The 23,530-nt window shown below is 51.1% G+C and overlaps 1 protein-coding gene across 2 annotated transcripts in view; it reads right to left on the reverse strand.

Moving 5' to 3' along the window:
- The window catches only part of CAPZB (capping actin protein of muscle Z-line subunit beta), a 47,794-nt gene extending 44,501 nt beyond the window's left edge, over positions 1–3,293 (reverse strand). Inside the window, exon 1 of one of the 2 annotated variants that reach the window (XM_088466293.1) lies at positions 3,139–3,292. In XM_088466293.1, the coding sequence (XP_088322419.1) occupies positions 3,139–3,141 (3 nt within the window). In that variant the 5' untranslated portion in view covers positions 3,142–3,292. Of the gene's footprint in view, positions 1–3,138 lie in introns of both variants that reach the window. The other variant, XM_088466292.1, reaches the window with a different exon arrangement.
- Between the last annotated feature and the right edge of the window lie 20,237 nt (positions 3,294–23,530).

Genomic DNA, 23,530 nt, shown 5'->3' on the forward strand with positions numbered 1-23,530 from the left:
ACCGGGACACACAGGGGAGAAGGGGCCTACACAAAGCACATCATCAGCAATATAACGTTTATGCTGCTGTTACAGACTAACATCGCATGAAAGTGAAAACTACGTAATATTAGATCACACCATTGTGTCCCTGAATAACTACAATCCTCTGAGTGTCAGCTCACCTGGTCACTGTTACCTTGGCTGCCCAGTGGTTAAAGTTACATAGGGAAGCTTATGGGGGCAGCAGAGTAGGCTGGCACCATAACGGATCATTGCCTTTTATAATGTGCCAGGAAAGGTGGCTCTACTAGAATATTCCACACTCACTGAATTCCATGCAATACTTCACAATATACAGCCAGTTGTTATATCCAGTTACAGGAAGGGGTTTAGGGGTACACCCTGTATGGGCACAGGGCAGTAACCAAGGAGTTGTAGAGAGGAACCAATACAGGGCAATGAACAGTGCATATTACACAAGGGAAGAGGGTGAGGGTAGCAAGACGGGCGTTACACTTTGGGGAGGGGGCAGGTAGCAAATAGGCTGTTACACTAGGAGGCTATGCAGAAAACAGGGCGCAACACTAAGGGGGGCAGGGGAAGCAGTGAACAGGGATTTACTCGAGGTGGACATGGAGTTAAAAAGGTGATGGGTAGCAAACACCCCATGACATTGGGGGCTTGGGGAAGATAGCAAATTGGGTCTTACACATTTCAGGGGGGGTAGTGAACAAGGCTTTATACAGGGGGCAGGCAGTGAGCAGGGCGTTATACAGAGGGACAGGCCGTGAGGAGGGCGTTATACAGGGGGGCAGGCAGTGAGCAGGGCGTTATACAGGGGGGGGGGGGACAGGCAGTGAGCAGGGCGTTATACAGGGGGGGACAGGCAGTGAGCAGGGCGTTATACAGAGGGGGACAGGCAGTGAGCAGGGCATTATACAGGGGGGGGGGGACAGGCAGTGAGCAGGGCGTTATACAGGGGGGGGGGGACAGGCAGTGAGCAGGGTGTTATACAGGGGGGGGACAGGCAGTGAGCAGGGTGTTATACAGGGGGGGGCCAGGCAGTGAGCAGGGCGTTATACAGGGGGGGGACAGGTAGTGAGCAGGGCGTTATACAGGGGACGGACGGACGGTGAGAAGGGCGTTATACAGGGGGGGACAGGCAGTGAGCAGGGCGTTATACGGGGGGGGGGGGGACAGGCAGTGAGCAGGGCGTTATACAGGGGGGGGACAGGCAGTGAGCAGGGCGTTATACAGAGGGGGGGGGACAGGCAGTGAGCAGGGCGTTATACAGAGGGGGGGGGACAGGCAGTGAGCAGGGCGTTATACAGGGGGGGGGGGACAGGCAGTGAGCAGGGCGTTATACAGGGGGGGGGGACAGGCAGTGAGCAGGGCGTTATACAGGGGGGGGGACAGGCAGTGAGCAGGGCGTTATACAGGGGGGGGGGGACAGGCAGTGAGCAGGGCGTTATACAGGGGGGGGGGGACAGGCAGTGAGCAGGGCGTTATACAGGGGGGGGGGACAGGCAGTGAGCAGGGCGTTATACAGGGGGGGGGGACAGGCAGTGAGCAGGGCGTTATACAGGGGGGGACAGGCAGTGAGCAGGGCGTTATACAGGGGGGGACAGGCAGTGAGCAGGGCGTTATACAGGGGGGGACAGGCAGTGAGCAGGGCGTTATACAGGGGGGGACAGGCAGTGAGCAGGGCGTTATACAGGGGGGGACAGGCAGTGAGCAGGGCGTTATACAGGGGGGGACAGGCAGTGAGCAGGGCGTTATACAGGGGGGGACAGGCAGTGAGCAGGGCGTTATACAGGGGGGGGACAGGCAGTGAGCAGGGCATTATACAGGGGGGGACAGGCAGTGAGCAGGGCGTTATACGGGGGGGGGGTGACAAGCAGTGAGCAGGGCGTTATACAGGGGGGACAGGCAGTGAGCAGGGTGTTATACAGGGGGGGGGGGACAGGCAGTGAGCAGGGCGTTATACAGGGGGGGGACAGGCAGTGAGCAGGGCGTTATACAGGGGGGGGGGACAGGCAGTGAGCAGGGCGTTATACAGGGGGGGGGGGGACAGGCAGTGAGCAGGGCGTTATACAGGGGGGGGGGGACAGGCAGTGAGCAGGGCGTTATACAGGGGGGGGGGGGGACAGGCAGTGAGCAGGGCGTTATACAGGGGGGGGGACAGGCAGTGAGCAGGGCGTTATACAGGGGGGGGGACAGGCAGGTGAGCAGGGCGTTATACAGGGGGGGACAGGCAGTGAGCAGGGCGTTATACAGGGGGGGACAGGCAGTGAGCAGGGCGTTATACAGGGGGGGACAGGCAGTGAGCAGGGCGTTATACAGGGGGGGACAGGCAGTGAGCAGGGCGTTATACAGGGGGGGACAGGCAGTGAGCAGGGCGTTATACAGGGGGGGGACAGGCAGTGAGCAGGGCGTTATACAGGGGGGGACAGGCAGTGAGCAGGGCGTTATACAGGGGGGGGACAGGCAGTGAGCAGGGCGTTATACAGGGGGGGACAGGCAGTGAGCAGGGCGTTATACAGGGGGGGACAGGCAGTGAGCAGGGCATTATACAGGGGGGGACAGGCAGTGAGCAGGGCATTATACAGGGGGGGGACAGGCAGTGAGCAGGGCGTTATACGGGGGGGGGGGTGACAAGCAGTGAGCAGGGCGTTATACAGGGGGACAGGCAGTGAGCAGGGCGTTATACAGGGGGGGGGGGGGGACAGACAGTGAGCAGGGCGTTATACAGGGGGACAGGCAGTGAGCATGGTATTATAAAGAGGAAGGAAGTCAGCAAGGCATTATATAGGGGGACAGGCAGTGAGCATGGTGTTATACAGGGGACAGAGAACACTACGCTGTATAGAGCTACGGCGGGACATGCAGTGAATAAGGTGATGTACAGAGGTAGGCAGTAAATAGGGCGTTATATAGAGGGACAGGGAACACGACGTTATATAGAGAGAGCGCGTTATACAGAGGAGTAGGGTGTACAGAGGCAGGCAGTGAATAGGGCGTTATACAGAAGGACAGGCACAGAATAGGGAACACAGCGTTATACAGGGGTGCAGGACCCCGGGGTGGGTTACGTCACGGGCGCAGTGTGTGTGTGACCCCTCCCTCTCCCCCCGGTGGGGTGTCCCCTGCCGTTACCATGGCTGCGGTGGGTGAGGGCCGGTGGGCGGGGCTGCTCTCCGGTGCGGTGACGGTACGATGTCGCTGTGCCCCGTAGGCCCGGCGGCGCCTCCACTTCCTCAGGACCTAGGAGTGAACATCCGGGTCAGCGTGTCCCTCAACACGCCCACCGCACGGCCCCGTGCGCCAATCAGAGCGCTGCCTCCCAGCCATCACCAAGTATGGAGAGCGTGACGTCACTGACAGCGGGGCGGGACCAAAAGGCTAGCAGAGGAGGGGCGGGGACAATGTTATTAATATTCATGAGGGGAGAGTGTGTGACTGTGAAGTGTAATGATGACAATTATAATACAATGAGGAGAGTCTGAGCTGTGGGTCTGATTCAGTGCTCGCTCGTTCAGAAAAAGGGGCCGGCTATTTAAATTGAGCGCTCGCTCTTTGCGCTCTGTTGACGCCTCTATGTCTGAGCGAGCGAACGTAACATGCGCTCGCTATTTTTTTAAAAACGCCCCCTGGCCGCTCGCATCCTACGTCATCTCCGCTATTTATTAGATTAATCGAGTACATCGAAAGGCGTCTGAACTGCTCGCAGTGCTTGTGGTTGGATTTTCCTACCGCAATCATGCGAGCAGTTCAGGCTAAAAGACAACCAAGTGACGTGGCCGATGACGCTGCTTTGTTAATTAGGCACACCCATAAAACGCCCGTTTTGACCGTTTGGCACGCCTGCGTTCGGATCTCCACTCCCCGTTTTCAAGCACCTTCCCCTGTTACCACCCACATACGCCTCATCCTGTCACTCAAATTAGCAGCCACTCGCTATTTTGCGAGCACACGATTTCTGACCGCACTGACTGGTTGGCGCATGCGCATTACAACGCATGCGCAGTTGTGCGAACATCGCTCGGAGCGAACGAGCGGGCGCTTACGAGCGGCTCTGAATCAGGCCCTTTGTGTGTGGCTGGGTCTAGTAGTCATAATAATAGTGCATGGGCTTTGCGTGATAACATAATATAATAACAATGTGAGCAGACTGTGAGCTGTGTGTGACCAAGTTACAATAATAATTACTATTATAATGTAGATACGTAGTGTGTGAGCTGAGTGACTATTATAGTCTGCACAGGAGCGTAACTAGGTGTGTGTGAACGGTGTCGTTGCGCAGAGCGCAGGGCCCTGAGGGCGGCACCGTCGCTGCCCCACGTCCCCTGCATCTGGCTAGCTGAGTGCCTGGAACTGCTCACTGACATGGGGGGGAGCGTGAGGATGGAAGTGACACGGAGGGCGCAAGGCTGGAAGTGACGTGGGGAGCGTGAGGACAGAAGAGACACGGGGGGGCATGAGGCTGGAAGTGACACGGAGGGTGTGAGGATGGCAGTGACGTGGGGAGCGTGAGGACAGAAGAGACACGGAGGGTGTGAGGATGGCAGTGACGTGGGGAGCGTGAGGACAGAAGAGACACGGGGGGCATGAGGCTGGAAGTGACACGGAGGGTGTGAGGATGGCAGTGACACGGGGGGGTGTGAGGATGGCAGTGACGTGGGGAGCGTGAGGACAGAAGAGACATGGGGGCATGAGGCTGGAAGTGACACGGAGGGTGTGAGGATGGAAGTGACACGGGGGACAGGAGCATGAGGCTAGAAGTGACACGGGGGGCGTGAGGACGGAAATGATACGGAGGGCGCGAGGCTGGAAGTGACGTGGGGAGCGTGAGGACAGAAGAGACACGGGGGGCATGAGACTGGAAGTGACACGGAGGGTGTGAGGCTGGAAGTGACACGGGGGGCGTGAGGACGGAAATGATACGGAGGGCGCGAGGCTGGAAGTGACGTGGGGAGCGTGAGGACAGAAGAGACACGGGGGGCATGAGGCTGGAAGTGACACGGAGGGTGTGAGGATGGAAGTGACACGGTGGACAGGGGCCTGAGGCTGGAGGTGACACAGGGAGCATGAGGCTGGAAGTGACACAGGGCGTGAGGATGAAAATGACACAGGGGCCTGAGGCTGGAGGTGACATGGGGGGCGTGAGGATGGAAGTGACACGGGGGCGTGAGGATGGAAGTGGCACGGGGCGTGAGGCAGGAAGTGACACGGGGCATGAGGTGAAAGCATGTGCTGGGCTGCTGTGAGATAAGAGGGAGGGGGGGAGGGTGGCACTGGACCTGGGCCCCTCAAGCAAGCCCGGGCCTGGGTAATTATTACCCGCCCCCCCTCTCTGCGCTCCTGAGGAGGGAGGGGGGAGTGGCGTCGGACTAGGACCCCCGCCGGGCTCCTCTAGCAAGCCCGGGCCTGGCTAATTAGTACCTGCCCCCCCCCCCCCCTCTGCACCCCTGGGTATAGGTGCAGTGGGGAGGAGATGATTGTATGAGTGAGGGAAGAGAGCCCTGCTCGTGAAAACTTACGCTGGGTACACACTAGACCAGTGGCTGCCAACCCACAGCGCTTTTGTTGATGTGATGTGGCTCAGGCCCCCGCAGACTCCCACTGCAACTGTGAACGCTGGCCTCTGAAGCGACCAGAGGCTAAAGAAGCTTCTGATGCTTCAGGGGCCAGCGTTCCCAGTGATGCAGTGCGCGGGTGACATCATGATGTCACCCGCAATGTGAGGAGCCTGTGTGCCTGCTGGATCTAGGTAGATCCAATCAGCAGGAGCGGGAGCCCTGACAGCGTGGAGCCAGCGCTGCGATGAGGTAAGTACTGGGGGGCACTACTTTAGGGGGCACTGCTTATGGGGTACAACTACAGTGGGCACTGCATATGGGGAACAACTACAGGGTGCAATGCATATGGGGCATTGCATAAGGGGCACAACTACAGGGGGCACTGCATTAGGGGCACAACTACAGGGGTGCATTGCATAATGGGCACTACTACAGGGGGCATTGCATAATGGGCACTACTACAGGGGGCATTGCATAAGGGGCATTCAAAAAAGTCCCACTAATAAAAAACAGCAAAGTAAAAAGGTAAACTAAATAAATATATTGGGAAGTTTATGTAAATTGTGTATTTTCAATGTGTTGGGCTCGCCCCCAGTGTGACTAAAAATGGGGGTGTGACACAAGGTCATGTTCCTTCAAATGTCATACCAAAGGCGTGTGCACAAAAATGGGGCGTGGCTTTGTGACGCCATAGGCGTGCGCATGCTAACGGCTCTTTTCTTGACTACAGATATTTTTTGGCTCTTTGCCTCTGACTGGTTGGCAACCCCCGCACTACACAATTTTTTGAGGGGGCATGAGGATGTGAGTTTGAATTGGATTCTGAAGGGGAAGGGGAGCCAGTGGAGGGCTTGTAGGAGAGGGGAGGCAGTATGCTTGGAGAGGAAGATGAGCCTGGTAGCAGCGTTGAGGACAGGCTGGAGTGGGGAGAGGCGGGAGTCAGAGAGGTGCGATAAGAGGAGGTTATCTTAGTTGCCTCCAGGGTGAGAAAGGGTCTGATCCTGGAGATATTTCTGAGATGGAGACAGCAGGACTGTGAAAGGTGATGAATGTGTGGTTTGAAGGAGAGGGAGGAGTCCAGGATAACTCCAAGACAGCGCACTTACGGGCTAGAGGAGATGGTGGTGCTATCAATAGATTGTGAAATTGTGGAGGGTGTGGTATTGCGGGAGGGTGGGAAGATGATCAGCTTAGACACGTTAAGTGTAAAAAATCGCTGGGACATCCAGGAAGAGATAGCAGAGAGACAGCTGGAGATAGGAGTGAGAAGAGAGGGGTAAGATCAGTGGAGGAGAGGTAGATCTGAGTGTCATCCACATAGAGATTATATTGAAGGCTAAGGGGCCCATTTATTAATGATCGCATTTTGCAATGCGATCAGGGCATGCAGTATCGCCCCTGATCGCATTGCAAATTGCGATCCTATCTGCCGGATGTATTATCCGGGACATGCAGGGAGACGGGCTCCGAAAAGAGCCCGTCGCTGCGATGTCTCCGGAGGGCAGTCGGGGCTTCTGCGCATGCGCAGTCCCGCGGACTGCACATGAGCGGCGCCCATTGCCGGCGGAGGGATCTGGCAGATCCCTCCGCCGGCTGATATGCGGTAAGTGCCCATAGGAAACAGCGGCTAACGCTATCTTCAGATAGCGTTAGCTGCTGAGGCCAATATCGGGAATGCTTCGCATTCCTGATATTGATACATTTGGCAGCATCGCATCCCCCATAGAAACCTATGGGGGAGGCGGCTGCCAGCGGCAATGGAGGGATCGCAGCAGGTATCGGAGATACCTGCTGCGGTCCCTCCTTCATACATTCAGGGGATACTAAGTATTTGAGGTAAACCCCCGAAAACAGGTGTTTTCGGGGAATTTACCTCAAATGCACTTTGATAAATGGGCCCCTGTAAGAGCTGATGAGTTCACCTAGAGAGGGAGAACAGGAGAGGTCCCGGAATAGAACCTTAGGGGACACCTACTGTAAGTGGAAGTGGGGGAGAAGTGGAGTCATGGGAGGAGACAGAGAAGGATCTGTCAGAGAGGTAGGAGGACAGCGAGGAGAGGGCAGTATCACACAGACCGAGGGAATGACGAATTGCAGAAGAGGGTGGTCCGCAGTGTCAAAAGAAACAGAGAGGTCAGTCAAGGAAGATGAGGAGGGAGTAGTGGCCCTTGGATTTGGCAGCAAGGAGGTCATGTCGTGAGGGCAGTTTCTGTGGAGTGGAGAGGACGAAAGGCAGAATGAAGTGGGCCAAGCAGGGAGTGGGAGGAAAGAAAGGCGGGAAGGCGGCTGTAGACAATCCGAGGAGAGAGATGAGGTGGTAATGAGAGAGAGTGTCCCAATCAAGGGTGGGTTTTTTAAGAATGGAGGAGACAAGGGCATGCTTGAATGCAGAGAGGGCAGTGCCCGATGAGAAGGAGAGATTGACGAGATGGGCAAGATGGTAACAGGCATCAGGAGAATGGGAGCAGAGGAGGTGGGTAGGGATAAAGGGCCTGATTCAGAGCCGCTCGTAAGCGGCCGCTCGTTTGTTCCTGCGTATGCGTACGGATCGTAATACGCATGCGCGAACCAGTCAAAATCGTTTGTTCGCTAAATAGCGAATGCCTGCTGTTTTGAGTGACAGGAGGAGGCGTATGTGGGTGGTAACGGGAAGGTGCTTGAAAACGGGGAGTGGAGATCCGAACACAGGCGTGCTTAAAGGTCAAAACGGGCGTTTTATGGGTGTGCATATTTAATACAGCAGCGTCATTGACCACGTCACTGGTTATTTTATAGCCAGAACTGCTCGCAAGATTGCGGTAGGAAAAACCAACCACAAGAATAGCGAGCAGTTCATATGCTGGTCGATGTACTCGATTAATCTAATAAATAGCGGACATGACGTAGGATGCGAACGGCTAGGGGGCGTAGTTATCCAAAAGACGACCGCAAGATTTGTTCGCTCGTTCAGACATGGAGGCGTGAACAGACCGCAAAGAGCGAACGGTTCATTTGAATAGCCACCCCCTTTTCCTGAACGACCGTCCGCAAATAGCGTCCAGCTCTGAATCAGGCCCAGAGTGGAGGGGGGGAGGACCAGATTAGATTTATTCCCTGCATCTCCAGATACAGGGGATACAGATGTCAGTTAGTAAGATGGATGTGCTGGGGAAGAAGGGGTTGGGATGGAGAAGGTCTGGCAGGGTGTGATGTCCCGGCATATGGATACAATATTAGATTTTTAAAGTGGGTGGCAAAGTCAAGGGCAGAGAGTGGGGAGAGGGTGTGAGGAGTGGGAGGGTAGAGGAGGGAGTTGAAACTGGCGTAGAGATGATGGGGGTAGGAGGACTGGGAGGAGATAAGGGTCTTGAAATAAGACTATTCAGAGAGGTAAAGGGCAAAACTGTACGTTGTCCGCATAAATGTGGAATGGAGGAAGTCTGCATCGGAGCACGATTTCCCCCACTGTCGCTTGACTCGGAAGCGGCATAGCTGCCCGATCTGCGTTGATGTTCCCAATGTTTATGCTGTTGTACGTCGTCGGACGGATATGAGCAGTTGGCGACCCTATGCCCGGGTAAGCTTGGGAAACATTAGCGTACTTTAACAATTGCTATCCGTGAGAGATCGCAGTTACGATTGCATTAGCGTAAATCTCACAATCAGGGGCTCAGTATTTCTAACAGATACACATGATATTATACTGTATGTGTATGTTTTATAGCATGTCAGCTGCTTCGCTACCCTTTGGAAAAGGAGAGAGGTGGAAGTATGACACATGCACAAACGTAAAGCCTTATCTTCCAGCCTATCTTTATGTACACATAATGACAATATTGCAGCGTAGCACCCAGGTGAAAGGTCGGACTGCGCCACGCCCAGGCTTAGGTGTATAGTCACTCACATAATGTAACGGCTTTTGGTTTTATTTTTGTATCACAACTCATAAAATGTAATTTGCTAAATATATACAAATAAAAGCGCATGTGAAGCTGGGCGCACACCTTTGCGATGACTCTTTCGATGCGATGGTTTGATTAACTTCCGTCCCGACGACAGTGCCGATACCGGCGTAAACACATATACAATCATACTTACGAACTTCCATCCTCAACTGCCAAAGTATTGTAAGAAAATGATTGTACCACCCACAGAGGCTGCGCTGCTGCTGGTGTAGAATCGCACGAAGTGAATGGTTGAAGGTGCGCACACACTGCACCTTTGGTTCGATCTCATCCGGTTGAATCGGATGAATATTAAATTGCACAGAAGATGCGATCGATCCTCTGACGACCAGTTTTCCTCCAGCAAAGCTTGATCAAAGGCGTGTTCACACTCGTGTGATATCGCATGAACGGGTCAAAATCAAAAAGAACGGGCCAGCGATTGTATAGGTGGATAGCCAGTTTAACGCAACAGATTTAGGGCTCGATTCACATACACTCGCTAGATGCGTTTGTTCGCTAGATGCGTATGCAAATTCGGCAAGGCAGGCGATCGCACAGCAAGGCATTAACACGCCCACTATGTCTTAGCGTGCGATCTCATTGTGTATGCAGACGCCCACCAGCCTGTCTTAAGACCCCCACTAGTGCACGTCATCTCCAGGAAGTGTATGCAACCATCGGTAACATCAAGTACCATTGGAAACGTTCGCAGCACTTGTTGTTGACCATACCCTACCGCAAGCACTGCGAGCGCTTCAGTGTAAAATTCAGCCAAGTGACATGTACTGTGATGCTGCCTCTTAATTATGCACGCCTCTGAAACGGCGTTGAGACGATTAGGCACGCCTGCGTTCGCACCTCCACTCCCCATTGCAATCTAGGGTGATTCTCCTCCAGTGATGTAATAAAAGGAACCATCTGACAACTTCCTCAGTGAAACGTCATATTGTTCCTGTTGTGTTACACCAGGGGGTGAATTTAATAACAGTCAGTTTTGGTTGCAACAGACATCAGGGCTTGTATTGGAAACTACCGGCTAATGACAGACATCTGGGCTTGTATTGGAAACTACCGGCTACTGACAGACATCTGGGCTGGTATTAGCAACTACCGACATACATCTGGACTGGTATTGGAAACTACCGGCTACTGACAGACATCTGGACTGGTATTAGCAACTACCGACATACATCTGGACTGGTATTGGAAACTACCGGCTACTGACAGACATCAGGGCTTGTATTGGAAACTACCGGCTACGACAGACATCTGGGCTTGTATTGGAAACTACCGGCTACGACAGACATCTGGGCTTGTATTGGAAACTACCGGCTACTGACAGACATCTGGGCTGGTATTAGCAACTACCGACATACATCTGGACTGGTATTGGAAACTACCGGCTACTGACAGACATCTGGGCTGGTATTAGCAACTACCGACATATATCTGGACTGGTATTGGAAACTACCGGCTACTGACAGACATCTGGACTGGTATTAGCAACTACCGACATACATCTGGACTGGTATTGGAAACTACCGGCTACTGACAGACATCTGGGCTTGTATTGGAAACTACCGGCTACGACAGACATCTGGGCTTGTATTGGAAACTACCAGCTACGACAGACATCTGGGCTTGTATTGGAAACTACCGGCTACGACAGACATCTGGGCTTGTATTGGAAACTACCGGCTACTGACAGACATCTGGGCTGGTATTAGCAACTACCGACTACGACAGACATCTGGGCTTGTATTGGAAACTACCGGCTACGACATACATCTGGACTGGTATTGGAAACTACCGGCTACTGACAGACATCTGGGCTGGTATTAGCAACTACCGACATACATCTGGACTGGTATTGGAAACTACCGGCTATGACATACATCTGGGCTGGTATTAGCAACTACCGACTATGACAGACATCTGGACTGGTATTGGAAACTACCGGCTATGACATACATCTGGTATTGGGAAATAAGTAGCAAATAAAGTATGGGATTCCCCTATTCTCCAATACCAGCACATGGTTGAACCAGCCCGGGGGGATAATGCTGTGTGTCCCCTGCCATCAGATTTAGCAGCCCTAAACTGGTCATCTCAGGGCAGGAATTCCTCTGAATGTGGGGACCCCAAAAATAAAATAGGTTCCCCTCTCTCAAGGAACTACCAGCCATCCATGGAAGACCTGGTGGCGTGTATGCGGGGTCAATAGTAACAAACAAGTTAATAATATTGTTCTGTATTAGGCATGTCAGTATTGAGTCTCTGCCATGGTGCTCGGCGATTCTGTGGGCAACTGACATCAGTGGTAGATGTAATCGACGGATTGAACTTTCTCCCTAACTGGCCTATCCCCTTCTACCTTGGCTACCCGGTACAGTAACCTTTCCACCAAGTCACTCTCCCTGCCCCCATCCCAGGAATTCTGCTGCCAGCTTGGCACCACATGCCTTCAGGGATGGTCAGAGAACCGAGCTTCCTTAAACTCCTGCTTGCAGTCCTCACTTTCTCCTAAGTTGGGACTATCTACAGGGGGTCTATGATGGGATTGGTAGGGCCTAACTGGTTAGGGTAAGTCAAAGGGAAGTCGGCGTGGTCACACCCATACGATCCAACAAGCAATAACAAACATCCTCAGTAGGTGACGTAGACATGCCAAAGGCAAAAGGCATGCTAGGTAGATAAGTAGATCTGGCTGCTGTACTCTTGGCTGATGTTCCTGGCTGATGTTGTGAATGACTGTGCCGTCGTCTAGCCGCTGTGGTCTTCTCCTATGGCCTGGCCTGTGCTGATGCAGATGATGTAGACTAAAGTCAGGCAGCTCAACGTTTCCACCAGGACTACATCGGATGGGAGGCAACATACCTCAGCTCCCCAGGCAAGATAGACCCTTGCCATGGGCACCTTTTGCTCTAATCCATCTGCCATAGCAACTTTGGGGGCAATAAAGTGGCAGAATCTACAAGGTGGAGGCTGATTTCAGTGATTGAGGCCCCAGATCCTCCCTGGTGTGATCCTGCAGGAGTCTCTGCATATTTTGTGGGGGAATATAAAGCCACCGGCGCTGCAAAACAGGAATACCCAATGTACGTATTGATTAAGACACTACAACAGATGTTCCACGCTGCTGTTAAGGTTGCTAGCCAAAAGAAATACAAAAAGGTAAAAACAACAGCACTGTGGAACACCTGAACCTGAATTTGTGGCAATTAATAAAAAATATTGTCAGCTATGTCAAAAAACAAGTTAAATCTGTTTATTTTTAAAAGTACAGGTTGAATCTCCCATATCCAAAATGCTTGGGAACAGGGGTATTTTGGATATCGGAATATTTGCATACCATAATAAGATATCTTGAGAATGGGACCCAAATCTAAACACAGAATACATTTATGTTCTATATACACCTTATACACACAGCCTGCAGGTCATTGTAAACAATATTTTTAATAATTTTGTGCATAAAAAAAGTACATACATGAAATTCATTTGTTTCATATACACCTAATACACACAGCCTGAAGGTTATTTTATACTGTATTTTAATAATTTTGTGCTTTTATTAAAGTTTGTGTACACTGAACCATCAGAAAGCAAAGGTTTCACTTTCTCAGTCATGCTAAAAATATTCCGGACTTCGGAATATTCCGTATTTCGGAATATTTGGATATGGGAGACTCAACCTGTATAATAAATTCAATATAGCGCAAACATCATTAACTAATAAAATATACATATATATAGATATAGATTTGCAGTATGTCTAAAAAACATGAAACATCAGAGTGTTAAAAATGTAACCAATAAATGTCAATAAATGTTGCAATAATTAACACTGAGGTGAGGTAGTTGGTTTATCTAAATCACCACAATAGTTTAAATCAGCTAAAGTTTGATGCTGATTATTTGTTAAGCGGAGATATTTATCATCCTAATTATTGGGGGATCCTCTATATAATGCTTCCTCCGGTGGGTATGAAGCATAGATAAGAATGAATAAAGCTCCACAGGCAGAATAAATTGACTTTCAACCGTCTTGATAAAACATATGCACGTATTTTCTGCAATAATCTTTAAGCTGCGTCCTGCTAAGGATGAATGGCAGTTCCCCACAATGAGTTGCAGGAGTGGAAAGAATGTCGTATGTGGATAAGGTAATCAATGTCCTTGAGCTCTAATGTTCCACAAATAAAGTGTAATGTCCTGCCACCCACCAGCAAATATCGGGCACCGTCAACTTCGCGGCAGGGTCTGTTCTCCCACACCGCGTCACGGCTCATGACTCACTGTTAACTGTGCAGCCTGAAAGCGTCAGCCTAGGTTGTCTGTGTCTCCAATGTCCTGCAATGACGTGCTGGTGAGGTAGAGGACCTCATTCAGAGGCGGTCGCTCGGGAGTGATCGGTCGCACCCAAAGTGATCGACAATATGCAAAACGAGCGCTCATGGAAACACCCACAACAATGAAAGCACACCTCCTATCTCTACGGCCTAATTCAGAGTCGGTCGCAGACGGCAACCTACGTCAGCACGATTAACACCTGTTACATTGTTAATTGCCTACAAACATCGGTTGAGGCAGAAACCATCGCCTGCACTCACAATGCTTAAGGTAGACCCTGGGCTACCCTTAGCACTGCGAGCAGTAGCATCGTTATTGCAACGAGATGACGTGTGTGATGACTCGCTCAGTAATATATGCACGCCCTTAAAATGCCCTTTTTAAGGTAAACCACGCCTGCGTGCGCACCACCACCAACCTCAATGTCTCGTCGCAAGCCCCAATGGTCGCGATGGTCTTGACCATCGCGACCATCAACCTGGTCGGTCGCTAAAGCTGTGGGTGGTAACCCACAGCTTAGCTAGCGACCAGGAGGCCGCACTTCAAAAGGCAAGCGGCCACCCACATTCAGAGCGACCGCTCACATTTTGCGAGCGCCTCTGAATGAGGGCCTAAGTCTCACCTCCATATCGTTAAGTCCCAGCTCCTGTGTGATTCTTGGAGAGTGAAGGAACCTTCTGCCCGCGATTATACATTTTTGTCTTCACCCCATAACTCATATTCCCGTATTGATATGATCCTGGTCAGCCACGAGCTTGCTTTAAATCTCCACTCGGCCCTTTTTCACCCGCTTATTTGGTCTGACCACTCCCCTATATCTTGTGATATTTCAGGTTTACTTTTTCGCCCTATGACGTGGCATCTGAATGACTCTCTACTACACAACCCTGAGATAATAACCCGACTACGGGCACAAATTTCTGATTATTTTGCTCTAAATGATACTCCAGATATTTCAAGATCTACCCTCTGGGTGGCACATAAACCAGTCCTGTGGGGGCACTTGATCAGTGTGGCCTCCAAAAACAAAAAAGAATCTCTCACCCAGATTTACAAACTCTCCATCAAACTTCAAACCCTGGAATCACAACATAAATTATCTCCTGATCCTTCTATTTTGTCAGAACTCCGAGTGACTAAGGACCTCATTCAGAGTCTCTCGCTATCTGCGTACGCTCACCCCCAGCATATGCAAATTTGTCAAAGTGACGCCATGGGAAGCGATCACTCACCAAGGCATAAGCACGCCCACCATGTCTTAGCGAGCGGCCAGCGTACGCCCAATCGCACAGGCAGAGCCGCCCACCAGCACACGTCATCTCCAGGAAGTGTATTAAAACATTGGTACATCGAGGACAATCGGAAGCGATGGCAGCGCTTGTGGTTGCCTTACCCTACCGCAAGCACTGCAAGGACTTCAGTGTAAAAAACAGGCATGTGTCGTTACTATGACGCTGCCTGTTAATTATGCATGCCTTTAAAACGGCGTTGAAACGCTCAGGCACGCCTGTGTTCGCACCTCCACTCCCCCGTTATTAGAGTCCTGCCCCTGTTACCTCCCACAAACGGCCTCTCCTGTCACTCATTTCACTGGGCTGTCTTTGCTGGGCGAGCGAGCGGCCTGTAATCACACAGAGTAGTTCGCGTACGCGCAGAACGAAGTGTGAGCATGCACGTACGCAAACCATCGGGCCGCTTGCGAGCGCACAGCGCTAGCGAGAGACTCTGAATGAGGTCCTAAGTCTGAATTAGATTTGCTTTTTTCCAAACAGGTGGCCAAACGCGTTAAATGACTTTGCCAATCATTTTATGAGAAAGAGGATAAGGCAGATAAAATTCTTGCATCACGACTTCGATCTGCTCGGATCCATAAATATATTATCACGATCCGTGATTCTCACCACCAGCTGGTTTATGATCCTGCGGCCATTAGAACTGCCTTTCAATCCTACTACTCTGATCTGTATAATCCCCCCGCCCGGCTACTTCATCTCTTCTATCTCATTCTAACTTGATTTCTGATTTTCTTATTAGTTCCAAATTGCCCTAGTTGTCTTCTAGTGCTATAGAGCTCCTCAACTCCGAGATATCGGTTGAGAAGATGGAACAGAGGCCCTCATTCAGACCCACTCGCGAGTGGCTGTCCGCTCGCAAGTGGGTCGATGGTCCGCACTGCGCATGCGCACGACGGAGGGAGCTCCGTCGTGCGCATGCGCGAGACGCGACGAGCGAAGGACTTTCCTTCGCTCGGAGTGTCTCATCAAAGGGGGCGTGCTGTCGATGTTGACTGACAGCATGCCCCCTTTGGTGGGCGTGCCGGGGGGGCATGCCTGCCAGACAGAGGCGTTCCCAAGGGAACGCCTACCATCAGAAGCCGGCCCCACTGACATCACTAGTGATGTCAGTGGGAGTGATTTTGGCTCTGATAGAGCCAAAATCACTCCTGGCCTTGCGGTTGAAAAACTCAACCGCAGGCTTTTGCTCGCAGTTTCGATGGTCACAATGGTCAAGACCATCGCGACCATCATCTTGCACGCTCGTATATGCTGTGGGTGGTGACCCACTGCTATGCTAGCGTCCAAGAGGCCGCTCCATTTTTAGGTAGGAGGGCCCTGATTCAGAGCGAGCGCTCTGGTCAGAGCGTCCGGCTCTGAATCAGGCCCAGAGTATAAAATCTCAAAAAACAGCAAATCCCCAGGTCCTGACGGATTTACGGCGGCTTATTATAAAAAATTCTCAGATTTGCTCGTTCCTCATCTTCATACTCTCTTTAATAAGGTTCTTCAGGGCGACCCTTTCCCTTCTGAAATGCTGGAAGCTAGAATTGTGGTGATTCCCAAAGAAGGCAAAGACCCACTTAACTGTGCTAACTATAGGCCTATCTCCCTCCTTAATTTAGATTTGAAAATATTTGCTAAAATTCTGGCGAACCGTCTGAATCCATTCCTCTCCTCCCTGATTCACTACGACCAAGTGGGATTTATACCGGGTCGCCAGGCGAGAGATAACACTAGACGTGCTATTGATCCCCTATTTTACTCTCTCTCGATGCTGAAAAAACATTTCATAGGATCTCCTGCGGTTTCATGAAAGCCGCTCTTGAAGCCTATGGCATGTCTGGTGCCTTTCTCACTGGTCTCCTGGCGCTATACTCTACCCCCTCTGCTACAGTCCCTGATTAATGGTGTTCCCTCTGGCCCAGTCACTATTAGTAATGGCACCAGACAGGGCTGCCCTCTATCCCCCTTGGTGTTTGCCCTTATAATTGAACCACTGGCCTCCCACATTAGATCCCATCCTGATATTTGGGGGTCCAAGTAGGTACTTTGGAACCTAAGAATTCTCTCTTCACGGATGATATCCTACTATCCCTGACACAACCAACAATTTCTCTCCCCAATCTTTTTTCTGTTCTTCAGTCCTATAGCACTGTCTCTGGGTATAAAATTAATTACTCCAAATCAGAGGCCATGCTGCTCCATGTTTCCCCGCTGGATGCTGAAACCCTCTGAACTAATTTTAATTTTAAGTGGCAACCCAAAAAGATCAAGTACCTGGGGATTTACTAAACTTCCCATTATGACTCTCTTTTACATGAAAATTTTCTTCCTCTCCTATCCAAAATGCAGGCCGAGTTAAATTCCTGGAATCGTCTTATTATCTTGTGGCTGGGTAGGATCATAGCTGTTAAAATGAATATTATACAAAAATGGCTTTATGTTTTCCAGACTCTCCCCATAACTGTTCCCGCTGTTTTTCAAAGTAATATTCAAAAGGCCCTGGTTCGTTTTGTTTGGAATCACAGACCCCCGAGAATTGCGGTTAAAGTTTTGGAAAGGTAGGTTGAGGGAGGTGGGAGAGGCCTCCCTAATGTTAAACTTTATTATCTCGCCTCCCATTTCTCTCATATTGTTTCTTCATACTCTCCCCCAGGTTCTACTACATGGTTGGACATTGAATCGGCCTATATTGCTCTCCCAGACTTAACTTCTTTGTGGGGCACACCGACCTTCCGCATCCAAATTACTCTTTATTATTAAATTTAACTTCAAACTCTGGGATTTCTATTCACATAAAATTAATCTTACTTCTCCAGTATCCCCTCTAACTCCTATCTGGTATAAACCCCTGTTCTCTCCTGGTTCCTCCACTTTGAGATTCCATAATTGGATTAATGCAGGGCTTAGATGCCCCACTGATTTTTCTGACCAAGCTCAATGGTTATCCCTGTCAACATTACAACAAAAAATCCCATCCCAGGTGCTTAATCCTTTCAAATTTTTTCAAATTCGCCATTTCTTACAATCATTACCTTCACTATCTGTCCTCCGAGCCCTTACTCCTTTTGAAAAACTTTGTAGGCATTACCCCTTATCTAAAGGTCTAATCTCGCAGATTTATGCTCTTCTTTTAGATGCTACCCATCCCTCTCTTAGACCTCACGATACTGCTTGGGAACGAGATCTTGGATCTCCTCCAGATGATGAGGCCTGGGACGACATGAGACTGGGGATAGCCAAAAGTTCTATTGCAATCAAAATTAAAGAGACTGCATATAAAATGTATTATCGTTGGTATTATACTCCTGAGAGACTTCATAAAATGTTCTCATCTTCTTCCCCCGCTTGTTGGCGGGGCTGTGGCCGCAGGGGTACTATGATCCATTTCTGGTGGACCTGTCCAATTATTGTCCCTTTCTGGTACTCGGTTCATGGCCTACTAAATTCCCTTCTGGAAGCTCCGATCTCAAAAGATCCCCGGATATTTTTATTGTGCTACCCACCCCCAGAATATTGGCAAATTTTCTAAGAAATTGGCTGCACACATCCTAGCAGCGGCAAAATCCCTTATCGCCCTAAACTGGAAAAAAGACCTCCCCACCACTCCTCTCTGTACTTAAGAGTCAGATTTGGCATGTTGCAACCATGGAGGCGATAACTTATTACTTCCATGATCGAGGACATGTTTTTTCTCAAGTTTGGGCTCCCAGGCTGATTGCTGAGCGCAGTCCCCCTCCTCCTTCCGCACACTCTGGCCCTAATTCAGAGCCGGGCCGGTCTTTTTTTTTTTTGAACGGCCTCCTGGCCGCTCGCATAGCTGTGGGTGACCACCCACAGCTATAGCGAGCGGCCAGGAAGATGGTCGCGATGGTCAAGACCATCGCGACCATCGGGCTTGCGACGAGACTTTTGTGGTAGGGTCTCGTGGCCACAAGCCCCAGAGAGATTTCGGCTCTAACAGAGCCGAAATCTCTCCCACTGACATCACTCGTGATGTCAGTGGGGCCGCCCCCAAACGGAGGCGTTCACATGGGAACGCCTCCGTTTGGGAAGCCACCCCCCTGGCCCGCCCACCAAAGGGGGCGTGCTGTCACTCAACATCGACAGCACGCCCCCTTTGGTACGAGACCTGGAGCGACAGTTTGCTCGTCACTATTCAGGTCTTGCGCATGCGCACGACGGAGCCGGCTCCGTCGTGTGCATGCGCACTGGCCCACCATCGACCTGGTTGCGAGTGCACAGCGCTTGCGACCGGCTCTGAATCAGGCCCTCTGTACATGGACCCATGGGCAACGACTGATGTTTACCGTCCAGATGTTTGATATGTATTGATTCTTTGGATATTGTGTCATCTTCCCCCCCTACCCCCTACTTCCCCTCCTCCTACCCTCTGTATACCCCTCTCTTTACTACCAAGTATTTTGAGTCGTTTTTCTTTGTCTATTATTGTTTACAAAATTTTGTCTGTACTGGGTTTTTGTGACCCCTTTTTTTTTTCTGTACTAAATTGTATTTTGATTGACCATTTAAAATAAAGAATTATACAATTTTTTTATTAAAAAGTTTAAATTTAGGGCCTGATTCAGACTCGGTCGCTAGATGCATACGCTCACTCCCAGTGTATGCAAATTCGGAACACACCCATCAAGGCAGGTGATTGGACGGCAAGGCATAAGCACTCCCACTATGTCTTGGCGTGCGATCACTTTGTGTATGCAGACGGCCACCAGCTTGTCTTAAGACGCCCACTTGCGCACGTCATCTCCAGGAAGTGTATGCAGCCATCGGTGCATCAGGTACCATCAGGAGCATACGCAGTGCTTGTGGTTGCCTTTACCCTACCGCAAGCACTGCGAGCACTTCAGTGTAAAATCCAGCCAGGTGACGTGTACTACGACACTGCCTGTTAATTATGCACGCCTCTGAAACGACGTTGAAACACTCAGGCACGCCTGCGTTCGCATCTCCACTCTCCCGTTACTACTGCCCTGCCCCTGTTACCACCCACAAACGGCCTCTACTGTCACTCATTCCACTGGGCTGTCTTTGCTGGGCGAGCGAGCGCTTACCGATCACTCAGGCTAGTTCGCGCACGCGCACTGCGTTGCATACGCATGCGCACATTAGCGAACATCGCCAGCAACGAGTGAACGCTTGCTAGTGACCGGGTCTGAATCAGGCCCTTAGTTTTATTAAATATTGTTTTGGTTTTGTTTAACCTAGGGCCTGATTGAGAGCTGTAAGCTAAGGCTGCCCATCGCAGCTGCAAATTCGTACGCAGCTGCTGTGCGAAAATATTCAAATGTCACAGCCGGCGGGAGATGTATTGAGACGCCCAATTGCAGCCCTGCAAATCCAAACATCTGCGTAATATGTTGCAGCACCTGCGTACAGCAGCATTTGACGCAGATCATTCCATTATCGCAGTCCTGAGTGAGTCTACGGTCCAGCAGGACGGCCGCTGGAACTGAGACGCCGAAGCCATATTCCTCCCTTACGGGATCACAGGCGCAGGATGAGTCACGCCCCTGAAACAGTCGCAACGCGTCTGCGTTTTTCGCCGGCCTCCCCCAAATAATCCCTGACTGTCAACCAAACTGTGAATAAATAGCCGCTGCGAGCGACCACGGTAATGTACATCAATGCATGCGCAGCGCGACTCAGACATGTGCGCAGACGGCCGATAATCACTAAACTGTGTAAACATGGGAACAGCGCCCATCTCACGGGGGCAATTCAGGTAATTGCATTTGTCCACGAATTGGAGTATTGGGGTGCAGAGCATTCTGTACTGAATGGAACCAGGGGTGCAGGGACGCCGAGAGGGGGGGGAGCGGGTACTAATTACCCGGGCCCAGGCTTGCTGAGGGGCCCGGGTCCGGCACCACTCCCCCTCCCCTCCCCTTACGTCACAGCAGCCCAGCACACGCTGCTGTGTGCTGGGGTGCACTGGGAGACTGCTCCTATGCCTATGGGGGAGTGATCACACTGATCGTGCCCCCATTGGTTGTGCACCGGGCTGAGGGGCACACAGTGACCCCCTCTCCAGCGAAAAAAATATTATTTTTCTACTAAGGGGGCGTGGCCACGCCTCCTGCACTTAGGACACACCCCCTGTCACCTGGGCCCGGTGCGGCTGTCGGCGGCCCTGGAATCAGGGGCGTAACTAGAGGTGAGCGAGCGGTGCTGCCGCACAGAGTGCAGGTTTACCGACAAACACTCAAATCCGTAACCATCGGCACGGCGTCCATCTATGAATGAGGCCCCAGATATAGAACACAAGTACTGTGAGGGGCTGATGATGAGATGGACGCAGCGGTGCCCATGTTCTGCGTCCTTTGCCAGTCACCCGTCTGTGACTTTATGCTGATGCGACTACAAACCCCTTCCTTGGTGTACAGACCTGCGTATATATGTGCAAGGACTGAGACGCCCACCGTCACGCTATAGCAGGTGCAGTATCCCCGGCTGAATGTGGCCTCCTATGTGAGCAGTTGAGCGTTTCTGTACGCAACCACATTTAGCGAGATGCCCCCGACACTGCCCTAACACACCCCAGTAATATATCCGTGCGTCTGCTAAACCTCCTCCCTGTCACCGCCCAGGAAAGCCCAACACAGTTTCAAGACATTTCTCCCATGTGCCTCAATCGCAAAGTCCGGTTCTGTGTGCACGCTACTGGACGCATGCACAGCGCAACTTGGATGCATGCACAGAAGAAACAGAATCGCTCCACTATGTCCGACATCGGCGGTGCGTGCGATTCAGAATCAGACCTTTATTCTCCTTATTTCTTTTTGGGTGTTAGCTGATCCCTGCTGGAGCTGCTCTGTATAGCTACTGCATATGTTTGTGCCATTCTTTGTATTCTATAAGTATGCTCCATAGCACCCACATATAGGGCCTTATTCAGGTTGTGTCAGAACTCTAGGGCAATTGGCCTCCTGTGATGGACCAGGCTCTGCTGGCTGGGACCCTGACAGCAGAAACTGAGGAGGTTTCAGTTGGCTCTTCCTCATATAAGAAGACAATGATAGCAAAACTTGATAATAAAGGATACCAGGCGTTATAAGTTACACAGAACTGATTGGAATGATGAGTAGTAGAAGCAGAACTAAAGTCCAGAACGTAGAGATGGCTTATGCCAAAATGTCCAGATCGAGAGGATGACTTTAGTCATAGACTCCTAAGAGTCTATGACTAGAAGGTGGTACTGTATTTGGAGTAGGACGACTGGTACCGATGTATGAACACAGCAACAAGCAGAACACTAGTCAGATGACACTGAATATCCTCAGTTAGATGGGTGAAGGAATCCTGGGTCATAAACACTGGGGTAAACCCAGCTAGACGAGATGGAGATCCTTGGTCAATGATACTGTGGAGTATCCAGATAGACTCTCCGGTGATTCTGACTTCAAATGGATGTGTGAACTAGAGTACACAAAGGTGCGTCGTATCTCCTGGTGCAGTACACCAAGATGCGTCTTTTAGTCAAAGGGCAATACAGGAAATGCGTAGAAAGTCCAAATACACAGGAGTAACAGGAGCCAAATACTTGAAAAGACGTTGTACAGGCACTGAATGAGCATCCATGAAGAGTTTATATACGCAGTGCCTGTTGCTGATTGGCGACTGACTCCCAGCTGACCTGAGAACCTGATCTGACTGGAAGATCCTGAATCACGTGACTAAAGCAAGATGGCCGCACCCATGAACCGGAGACTGGTGGTATTGGAGGATGACGCCATACTGCATGAGAAATGCCAATCAGCATAGAGGAGGAGATCTGAGATGAAGAGACCTGCGCCCAGCGCCTGGAGCGTTGCCGCGAAGATGTCAGCCCTATGAACCAGAGACTGGCGGTACGTAACGCAGCTGACTGGGCTCTGCAACAGGACCTGGCGGTTGCATTCCTGACAGGTTGGATCACACGGCTGTGTTCGCGCGCAGCTGGTCAATGTTTGTGCTCTGCCAAACCAAACGATACGATCGGGAAACGATCGCAGTGAGCACACAGTCCAATCAAATAGTTATTGATATGAAGTAACCATTTTGGGGGTGGAGAGGGATGGTGATCGGCAGAACGGAGGTGTGCCTGTGCGTTCGAACGCCGTTACAGGGGCATGCATAATTAAGCCCCTACGATTGTATACTCTGGCAGAGGTCTAGATGGCGAAAGGAAGTTTAGCAGTTTGTCAGGTCAACCACAACTGTGCAAATGGTTCCGATGTTACCGATGCATGTCATGGGAAGTGGGTGTCTTTATACAGTGAGGGGCGTCTTGGAATAGTGCTGCAGTTGCTGTGCGATTGCATTCATAAGCAAATTTTCACAACTAGCGGATGTGTGCGAACGCAACCATGTGATCCAACCTGAATAGGACCCACCTGTGAGGCCTTGGGATTTT

The sequence above is a fragment of the Taudactylus pleione genome, unplaced genomic scaffold, assembly GCF_031769625.1.
Source record: "Taudactylus pleione unplaced genomic scaffold, aTauple2 ptg002751l, whole genome shotgun sequence".
NCBI lineage: Eukaryota > Metazoa > Chordata > Amphibia > Anura > Myobatrachidae > Taudactylus > Taudactylus pleione.